Source organism: Microtus oregoni, unplaced genomic scaffold (genome assembly GCF_018167655.1).
Source record: "Microtus oregoni isolate MIOR12 unplaced genomic scaffold, Mior012 000000F_ref0000247, whole genome shotgun sequence".
NCBI lineage: Eukaryota > Metazoa > Chordata > Mammalia > Rodentia > Cricetidae > Microtus > Microtus oregoni.
Genome location: NW_024543059.1, coordinates 86292979 through 86303851, shown reverse-complemented (window position 1 = coordinate 86303851; position 10873 = coordinate 86292979). Strand labels below are relative to the sequence as shown.

At 47.3% G+C, this 10873-nt stretch overlaps 1 protein-coding gene across 2 annotated transcripts; it reads right to left on the bottom strand.

Moving 5' to 3' along the window:
* Positions 1–5474: 5474 nt before the first annotated feature.
* On the bottom strand, positions 5475–9457 carry Gpr88 (G protein-coupled receptor 88). 2 transcript variants are annotated; one of them, XM_041630145.1, is made up of 2 exons: positions 8944–9457; positions 5475–8547 (listed from the first exon to the last, which is right to left on the bottom strand). In XM_041630145.1, exon 2 carries the CDS (start codon positions 8473–8475, stop codon positions 7321–7323), a length of 1155 nt encoding a protein of 384 aa, XP_041486079.1. In that variant the 5' UTR covers positions 8476–8547; positions 8944–9457; the 3' UTR covers positions 5475–7320. The 2 variants fall into 2 exon arrangements, with proteins under 2 accessions (XP_041486079.1, XP_041493089.1); XM_041637155.1 differs by having other exon boundaries at positions 5475–8544.
* Positions 9458–10873: the final 1416 nt, after the last annotated feature.

Genomic DNA, 10873 nt, shown 5'->3' with positions numbered 1-10873 from the left:
CCACTCAGCCAAACCTTGCTTCTAGCATTTGCTCTGGATTCTGCATTTTGCACTATGTTTATAAGCCCAGGCTTTGAAGTCAACTAGACTTGAGTTCAATAGTCGTCAGTCTCCTTTGCTGGTAACATTTATGGACAGGAAGGAAGATTATCAATCATAAAACAGACCACGATACCTGCCTTATCTTTTTTTGTCATTTGGAGACAGGTTCTTCCTGTGTAGCCCAGGCTGGCCATGAGCTAACAGTGACCCTCCTGCCTATGTCTACCATGTTTTAGGATTAAAAAAATGTGCCACCTGGCTCAATACCTGTCTTTTTTTAATTTTGTATTATTTATTTTTGGTTTATGTACATAGATGTTTTGCCATGGGTGTCGGGTCTCCTGGAACTGGAATTACAGACAGTTGTGAGCTGCCAGGTGGGTACTGGGAATCGAACCAGGGTCCTCTGGAAGAGCAGTCAGTGCTCTTAACCACTGAGCCATCTCTCCAGCCCCATCAATACCTGTCTTTTACCGCTATTGTGAAAAGAAGCAGCAGCAGCATTATCAACAATCTTTCTGATATTTAAACCACCTTTTTTCCTATCTACCCATTTTTCTCCAGCTTATCATCTCCTTTAATCGTATTTCATAACATGGTTTTCAAAAATATCCTGGAGATAGCCCTTATTTGCTGCTCCAGCTCACACTTAGGGTCATGACACAAAGTGCCTTATATAATTGGTGGTTTACCTGTGGTCAGAAAATGGAAAGTACTTCCTCTGCCTGGTATAACTGGATAGAAACATAGCACCAGGGCTCCTCACAGCGACTGTGTCCTATGCCTGCCTGTCTCTGCCTCAAAAGCCACAGGAAGCATACTTAGAGAGAAGAATGTCATTTTCTTACTTGTCCAGCTCCCACGCAAAAAAGGTTTTTGTTGACACGGCTGGCCTCTTTCCCTGTTTTCAAGCCACTCGTTCAGGATGAAGTGAGCTGCCTACTACTTGGGAAACAGCTACCCACCCACATTTCTCCACAGAGCAGTTCTCCTTTAGCAAGGTCTTTCATGAAAGCCATGCGGTCTCTGTCCTTTTCTTTCAGTCTGGACCAACTAAAGTTACTCAACCCATCTGTGCTAACCTTAGCCTGGTAAGGAAAGCGTTAGTGACACTCTCTTGACAGCCATACTAAGTTACATCCTCCAGGCTCGACTTGGATTAGTTTGTCCATCTTGGTGGCACCTCTATCTGCTGAGCCATCCCACTGACTTAACGTCAACTTTATTAGAGAAGAAGGTGATAGTTTGGTTTACCATTGCATGCATTCTATCCTTCCAAGAGTTGTACTCTGACCTTTAATGGCATGAGAGAACAACAGACACATGCATGTGCATACACACACACACACACACACACACACACACACACACAATAAAACCTTTTGGAATGATATAAGTTATAGTACTAAGAGGTATAAAGCCAAGCTAACATGTCCTAGAACTGCCTCTTGGCTAAAAACAGAGTGTCTGTTCCTCGCCCCACAAAAGATGCTACACAATTTTCTACCCTTGAAAGCACAAAACTGGAAACTGGGCCCAAATTGCATAACAAATTCTGAAAAGTCAAGTCATTTTTGCCTAATAAATATAGCAAAACCTCAACCTAGAGGGTGCCCAGCACTTTCTCCCAGGCTGCCACTCTCTGAACCGCAGAGAAAAGATAAATACACCCCGTAGTCATTTCTCCCAGGTTCTGCCAGCAGAGTGCCTGGTCACTGATTAGCAATATGTAGGGCTTTCTCAACTCAAAATCCACAGCTTTCTGAAGTAAGACCTTCAGAAGTAAGTGCACACCTACCGCAGTACCTCATTGAATTTAAAGAGGTGATGAGAACCAAAATATCTTAATGTTGATTTAGTCCTGTAGACAGTTTGACTACGACGGAAGTGTTGCAGAATATTTGATCACACTGTGGGAAGATGTCTCTGTCCTCCTCATCCACCCGCGGCACCTTCTGATTGGTTTAAAGAGCAGAACGGCCAATAGCTAGACAGGAGAGGATAGGTGGGTCTTCCAGGCAGAAAAAGGAACTCTGGGAAGAATCTGAAGCAGGAGATTTGCCAGCAAGACCTGGAGGAAGTTGTATATATAATATGGAGGAGAGGTAAAGAGAATATGGCAGAAAATAAACTAATAAAAATGGGTTAATTTAAATTATAAGATCTAGAAAGCTAGTTGGGAATAAACCTAAGCTAAGGCCCAGCTTTCATACTTTGTAAAAAGTCTCTGTTACTATTCAGGAGCTGGCAGTCCAAAGAAAACTTGGCTACACAGGACTTCCATGTTACTGTATGCCTGCCTCCCAGTCCCATATTTTATTACCTTGTACAACTTTTGGTAAGATATGAGTTGAAAACTAGGATTTATTCTTGGGTCTATTTCATTAGGAGAAAAATAAACACTCAAGAGAACAAGTCAAACCTTTTTTCTTTAAAAACTGCCATTCTCATAACACTTAGGTATGAAGAAGATGTTGTAATAATACCCATTTCTTCGTTTATAAAATCATTTAAAAATAAAAGGTTACTGTTTTCAATTGTAAACATATTAAATATATAAAGTACTTCAAATGACTGGTGGTTAAAAAGGAACCCTTTACAAAATAGATAAAAATAAATGAAAGAAAAACACATAGTTTTGAATAGTCTCTCTCTCCCCTCCCCCCCCCATTTATAGGAAGATAATATAAGAAGGGGATACGTAAGCCTGGCGCTACACTGTACATGGAGTCTGGAGAAGGAGCCCAAGGCGGGGGCAGAGTCCTGGTGAGGAGGCAGACGGTGTGGCTGGTGAATGAACCCTGCCCAGAGGGAAAGGCTGGAGTAACCCTGTAAAGCTCTTGAGTGGTCGGAAGCTGACATGGAGCTGCTCTGTGCAGAGAGCTCTTGTGCGTGACATCTGGCCTCTAATAGCAGATCTGAATCAGAGAGGAGGCTTAGGGGGTGGTCACGCCATGAAGCAGATTCCATACCTCATTCAAAGTCCTGATTGCCACCTTCATTTGTGAGCTGCAGTCTAGTGGTCCAGAGTCAGACCAACCTGTCAGCCCAGTGTCTGCGTTAATTAACCCTGTGGGGTCTCGGGCTGTGGCTGCTTTCCTTTCTGTGCTCTTCCTTTTTTTCTCTTTCTTTTTGTTATTTATTTAGCTTGGGCTGCACTTTCATAGGCTTGTGTCCTCATGAGAATTCCAAAGATGCACAGCAGTGGGGAGAACGGTGCAGGGGATCCCAGGTACGCAAAACATCTTTCCAACCGACATCTACATCTGATCTCTTCTTCAGCTGCAGGGAGAACAGTGCAGGGGATCCCAAGCACCCATTACATCCTTCCAACAGACATCCATACTCAACCTCTTCTTCAGCTGCAGTCTTCCCCTCACTTTCAACTATGCATCAAGCCTTTGGGACTATCTGGGAATCTCAGTGTGGAACTTCACTAAGGAGGCCCTATAGGTGGGACAGGCTGGGCACGGGTGCCTGGATAGGGTCTATAAACAAGAGTGTTGACAGCGCCACTGCACTCAGAGAAACCAGAACTCCAACCTAGGTCTTGCATTTTAAGGCGAGGGCTTCTGTCCTCCTCTGACCGCTTTCCCATGCCAGCCTGGAGCCTGTGTTTCCCTCAACAGATGCAGGTGCCTAGAACCCAGGAGCTCTCCACCCAAAGAGTAAGAGACCACTTCCAGGGGCTACTCTGACCCGGGGAATAACAGAGGTGATAAGGCATCTGGCTGAGATGGGAATACAGGCAGAACTCAGGTCTGCAGGGTGAGCGGCACACATTTGCATGAGGTTCCTAGAGGTATTAAAAGGGCAAATACCAAGAAAGACATAGTCCCCTCCCATAGACCCAAAGCTCCATGGGGAGCAGCACTCTTGGCCCACAGGTCACATACATTAAGGACAGGCTTTGAGAGGAAGGGACATCTTTATGTTCTCAATGTTCATGTGTGTGCATACAATATTCATATGTGTGCAAATGTGTGTGTGTGTGTGCACGCACGCACGTGAGACAGAGTCTCTCACAGAAATCTTGAACTCACCCATCAGCCAATGTGTCAGGCCAGCAAGTTCCAGGGATTCACCTGTCTCAGACTCCCCAGCACTGGAATCCCAGCTGTGTTGTGCCATGCTTGGCTTTTTAAATGGATTGTGGGGATTTGAACTCAGGTCCTCATATTTGCACAGCAAACACTTTACTGACTGAGCCACTGCCCCAGCTCCTCCTTGTTCTTCATGCAGAGTCACACCATGGCAGTCCCAGTCAAGTAAATCAGCCACTAAGAGTTCTGTAGAGCTAGGCAAGTATCGTATGAATACCCTGGACTACGCAGTAAAGGTGATGCCAAAGCCAGTGAATATGTCTCCATCGGAGGGACAAGGTTGTCCTACACTGTGAGTTCAAAGCAGAGCAACTTCATTTATCAGGCTTTAAAGAAAGCTTCTTTGTTCCTTCACCCTTTCTCCCACTGCATGCCATTCTCCACTGAGTCCCTCTGAAAAGAAATACATTTCAGTGTGGAAATATTTTCTGTAATTCTGAGACAAGGAGAAATTTATCTGACTTGAAACGACATCGGCAAATGTCCCTGGACCAAGGAGAATTCTAGTTTATTAACCGTCTTCATTTTGAGAAGAAAGTACTGCAGATACAGACTGTTCTGTCCTGGAATTCAGCCCTTTAAATGGATGCAGAAGGCAGATGTTACCCATGTTAATAGGCATGCACATAAAGAAAAAAAGCACAAGAAAGCAAGTTAGGGAAGCCCGACAGCAGTAAGGAATTTTTGCTTTTAATTCCTGGGTGGATAATATGTAGTTTCGTTTAAATAAGAACACAGTCTCTATTCATTTAATTTGCCAAAGAAGTCATTGCAACACTCGCAGGCAGTGCCTAGGAAGGCATTTTTAGATGTGTCACTGCGACTTTAAAATTAAAAGTGAATCAGTCCTGCGGAGTTAATTACTAGTAAATTAATCGGAAGTAGGTCTCCCACATGGCATGGTGCCAGCCAACAGTTCCCAGTGCTAGCCCGAAACACGGCAAGGTATCAGATCCTCATTTGCAAATCTTTATGTGTGTGGCGCATTATAGCGACAGAGAGAAAACTTGTTGGCATCACCCGCAACGGAAAACAAGGACAACGCTTAACTAGAAGGCTTTAGAAAGATGTCCCACTGCACCCCCAAATGGAAAATCCCCACTTCTCTGTGGCCCATTCCACAATGTCTATAGAAGGGAACCAGACCTAACTCTTTTCCGAGACCAGTGTAAAGACCTTACCTAGCTATATGAAGTAGGAAGCATTTTAGAATAATCAGAAGTCGCTTCCTATCACTAGTGTTTGGGAACATAGTGTCTTCTGGTACAGTATCATCAAGACAGAGACATAGAGAAGATACCCAAAGAAAGAAGAAATGGACCCAGGAGAAGCATTATCTAAAATTTAATTAAATATCTGAATACAGAAAGCCAGGAACAGATGAAATCCTCGTGAGAGAAATAGCTCATGCACAGAGTTTGGTTAATAACATGACAGCTGATGTATTGTTAGGGACACACATTTATTTTATTTTGTTTTCCTCCAAAACTGTCCATTCTCTGTGTCTCCCATAATTATTCAAATGTACAAGTGTTCTTACCATTCTTGGTCCAAGGGTGCAGCCAAGCAAGCCATCTTTACTTCTGAATTATGAAGTTTGTTGAGGCTGTTTGGCCCCAGACTCAATGGGGCTAACAGACTGCTCTGTGCCTCTTATTACTGTCTTCCCTGCTTAATTTCATGAGATGATTTCACATGGTTTTGCACATTGAAAATGTATCTAAAAACAAAGATGAAGATGGGAAGCCTCGACTGAGACATTTGAGAGTAGAGTCCCATTTGGAACGTGCCTTTGACACACAACTGAGGGTACCATCCCATCTCCAACAGACATGATGCTGATTTTAAATGGCATGGCAATATCTATGAATAACATAAAACAGTGATACTTCTTAGTGGGTGGCTTGCCTAACCCCTGAAAAGCACAAGTGGCTTTGCAGAGCCAATCTGTAATAGTGTATCATCTTGACCATCAGTTTCGCTTAGGAACTGAGGTTCCGAGTGGCAGTTTTCTCATAAACCAGGTCAAGACCAGAACTCTAGGCAGCCACAGGTGTATCTGTGTCTCTTTCCAAATGATGAGGACCATCCCTTCTGGCGTCTGGAAGAAGTAGAATGTCCTTGTCTTGTGGGTATTGCTTTGGGTACCACATGCCCAATACGTTCTAGCATCTAGGAGCATGCAACGGCAGCTAACATGAGCTATGCAATTATGGCATTAGTGTTTAAGTATATCGTGTGCACTGAGACATCTTAAAGAGAAGGCAGGATTCATTCTCCTTAGCAACCAGTATAGTACAGAATGTTCAAAGCTGCGGTCACACTCAGAGGCGAATAAATTGGTTACAAATGTGGGTAGCAGGAAGTGTGCATGCTTTAGAAAATGTGGAACTACTACCTAAAATAGATCGCCCCCTCCCCGCTTTTTTTTTTGTTTCCAAAATTCCATTTCTGGTTTCAGACCATCGATTAGCAAGCTTGAAATTTTTCGATGAAACACACCCAACGCTAGCTTTCCACCTTAGAAATGAGTAGAGAGGGGGTGTAAAACAATGAATTTGATTTGTTTTCTCACTGGCTGAGTGTCTATCTCATTTCCTAAGTGACTCAATAATGACCCTTTAGAGAATAAAGGACTTGAGGTCTCAATGCCAATGCACACGGGGTACACACCTGTGGTTTCACTCTTTCAGGCCAATATACAAAGACTAAGTAAACTGTAACAGAAGGAAGCATGATTAAAATGCTGTCTACACACACAGTTTCTTCCTCCCTAGTATTCCCTTTGACTCATGCACACACTCATACACTCTAGGCGCTCCATATATATAAGACGATGGAGGTTGGAAGGGTTGTATGTTTCAAAAGCTACGTTTCCAAAGCAAACTTGAAATAAATTAACTGGTTCTTTTAAAACGTCAGTTTACAAATCCTTGCAGTCTGGGTGCCTGGACGTAAGGGTGCCTCTAAAACACGGGAACAAAGGAGAAGAGTCTGGTGGTGGTGCACGATTACTTTGGGACTCCATTTAAGGAAAAACCTCGGTTCTGGTATTGCACTGGGAAAGGAAGGCAAACTCTTCCCCCATGGGGATCTTCTCTGGGGCTGGGGGTAGCTTACAAAGAGAGGAGGTGATGCGGCAGATGGCATAGGAAGCTCCCCAGGACCAGGTGAGTTACCAGTGCTGGCCAGCCGCCCGGGTGCCCAGCTGCGCCTGGGACATGGCTGGCACCGCGGTGGCGGCCGCGGCGGCTGCAGCCGCATCCCCGACGCCAGGCAGGACCGATCGCACGGATCGGCGGAACTCCTCGTTCCTCCACGTGTAGAGCAGAGGGTTGAGCGCCGACAGGGCGCAGCACAGGAGCCAGCTGGCCGCCTGCACGCCCCAGGGCACCGGCAGCGAGAAGCCGCTGGCCAGGCTCACCCATACCAGCGGCTGCGTGGCGAGCAAGAAGACGCAGCAAAGCAACAGCACCGACAGGCCGCTGAGACGTCGCTGCGCGCGACGCGGCTGCAGCGCGGCCGGCAGGGGCTGGGGCTGCGCGGGGTGCCCGGCGCCACCGGGACCCGGAGCATGTGGGGCGGCGGGGAAGGCGGCAGCAGCGGCGGCACAGCCGGGCAGCTGATGCAGCAGGTGAAAGTTGAGCACGCTGACCCGCTTGACGCTGACGCGCACTCGGCGCACGATGCCCAGGTAGCAGTGTAGCAGCAGCGCCGTCTGTGCAAGCAGCGCTCCCGCTGCCAGGAGCGCGGGGTAATGGACTTGCGGGGGCTCAGCTCCCGGCTTGGGCGCCCAGGGCGGGAGCAACAGCACCAGACCCAACGCCAGGGCCCAGGACAGCGCCAGCATACCTGCCGTGTGGCGCCGCTGGTAGAGCACCTGGTAGGTAGCAGGTGCCCTGGTGATGAGCAGGTAGCGGTTCAGCGCCACGAGGCAGTGGGACAGGAGAGACACGGTGAGCCCGAGGCCCAACAGCCCTCCCCGGAGCAGGCGGTAACTGCCCCCGCCACCGTCCCAGACCCCCGGGGGTTCCGCGGAGCCGGCGGGAAGGAGCCCCAGCACCGCCTCTTGTGGCATCCAGAGGGCGCAGACGCTGAGATCCGCTGCGCAGCCGTTAACGATGAAGGCGTTGCTAGTGGTCTGTAGCTTTCGGAAGGACGATACGAGATAGATGACCATGCCGTTGGCCAGCGTGCCCCCTATGGCCAGCCCCGAATACAGGAGAGACACCGGAATCCGCCGGCCGGCCCAGGACTCTTCTTCCTCGCAGAGCAGCAACAGCGATCCCCCGGTGGTGGAGGAGGTGGAAGTGGAGGAGGAGTTGGTCATTCTGGACAACTCTTCACACCTCGCACCCTAGCGTTGGCTTCTTGCAGCGCGGTCCATCCTGACACTTGCCTGCTGGGAGGGCAAAGACATCCCTTCAGTCCTCTGCCACCAGCACAAGGCTGAAGCCGAATAATGAATAATGGGTTGGGGGAGGGGGAGAGGGAACTGAAGGAGAAACGGGGGTGGCAGATGACAGGTGCCTGCCTCAGAAATGTCTCCAGTGACAGAGAAGGTCCGCTTTACACTCAGCAAACAGTAGGGAAGCTCTAAGGTCATACCAACACCAAGAACAATTTCCCCAAACACACACAAAGAGAGAGAGAGAGAGAGAGAGAGAGAGAGAGAGAGAGAGAGAGAGAATGAAAGGATATTTGGATATTTGTCCCAGCCAGAGCCCCTGTTACCGGGAGAAAGTGGAGATTTCCTGGCTGGGGAAAAAAAATGCCAAGGAGACATAGTAGACGGTACCTTGATCTGGGGCCAGTCCTTAGCTGATGATAGCAGGAGAGATGCCAGGAAATCCCTCCTCAGCAGCAGCATCTGTGGTCCAGAAGTCAACAGGAGAAACTGAGCTGGGATCCATGCCAGGAGCAAGCGCCTTGCTTCTCCCAAGCAGCATCCACACACATGGTCCTCCCAGGCAGGAGCCAGCAGCTGTGGGGAGTCTCCTCAGCTGGCAGCAGAATTGGAGAAAGTGAAGTGGTAAAGCTACAAGCCCAGGCGGGTGGGCAGGCAGCAGCCTCGAAGATGCCTGGCTGCAAGAAAAGCTGAGCTGGAGAGGCATGCACCCTGTGCTCAGAAGCAAGAGCGCTGGCTGATGTGGCAAACCCACTGCAAGCGCTCTCCTGCTCCGTTATCCATCACCCAGGGAGAAGACAGCCTTTCCCTGCTGTCATGAATTATTCAGTAACTTCTAACTGGTAAAAGGGAGAGAAACACCTTGCTCAGAGAATTCTGTTAGTAAGTGTCTCTCTCTCTCTCTCTCTCTCTCTCTCTCTCTCTCTCCTCTTCTCCTTTCCTTCTCTTCTTCTTTTCCTTCCTCCCTCCCTCTGTCTGATTTTCCTTTCCTTCTCTTTTAAATGTTAGAGTAAAATTTCATCTCAGTCTGATTCATCCTGGAGGCAAGACATTTTTTTTTCTCAGAGATAAATATACTCCCGTTTATTTTCAGGGAAAATGACTTTATATTTGAATTGAAATTCACCTCCCCCCATCTGGCAAAGTGGGACATGAGTAATTGCTACAGAAAATATGTAAGCCCTAGCTTAAATCATAACGTCTATTCTTTTCTTCTCACCGCTAGACACCTCTCCAAAGTTCGGCTTGTGTTTCAGTGAGAGGAAAGGGGTGTGCGGATACAATGGTCAGGCGGTCTAAAGATGGTGTCTATAATACATCTAGATAATGGAATGCCACTTAGCAAGAAAGGGAAATTGTCAAAACATAAAGAAATTGGAAAGAATCATTAGTAAGCAAAGGGGGGTGGGGGCTCTGAAAAGGTCACCTACTACACAACCCCAACTGTATTACATGCTGGGAAAAGTTAAACTGTGGAGAGAGATCACCAACTGTGAAGGCTAGGGATGGGGAGGTGGGAGGGGTGAATAAGCATTCAAGGTAGGGGAGGTGGAGGGGGCGAATAAACTTGCAGGGCAGGGGAACTACCCTGTATGATACTCTAATGGTGGAACTCTTCATTGAAAATTTGTCCAAATGTACAAAATAATCAACATCCAAAGAACCGACATGTAAATTTTGGACTCATTGAAAACATGCCAGGGTGTTTCATCGGCTGTGACAGCTGAACCAGTCTAGTGGAAGATATTGATAACTGGGAAGATGTGTTTATGCAAGGCATGGGTTGTGTGGGAGCTCCCTTGCCCTCTCTCTCTCTCTCTCTCTCTCTCTCTCTCTCTCTCTCTCTCTCTCTCTCTCTAGGTCACCCATACATAGACTGGAGGTTGAAGTTGGATGCCTTCCCTAATCTCTCTCCACCATATTTTGTGAGACAGGGACTCTCACTGCACCGATGTGGTTGAGCTAGGCTGGCTGACTACTGAGCTCCGGGAGTCACCTGCTCCTACTTCCCCAGAGCTGGGATTACTGGTGTGTGCCTCCACACCAGGCTTTGCCTTGAATCTGAACTCAGTCTTGATACTTGTTTGGCACGTGCTTTACTAACTGCGCCGTGTCCTCACTCTGTGCCTTTTATCCCGATTTGCTATAAAGCTTAAACTAAAGTTTAAAGGCTATTTTTGAATAACGGGTGTTGGGAAAAGCATGTTCCCTCAACACTCTCTAGTATGCCTGGCAAGGACCTCTGAGCTTTTCATGATGTAGAATATCACAGATATTTGCACTACTGTTCAAATATGTTTTGGTGCAAGTGTTGATTTAT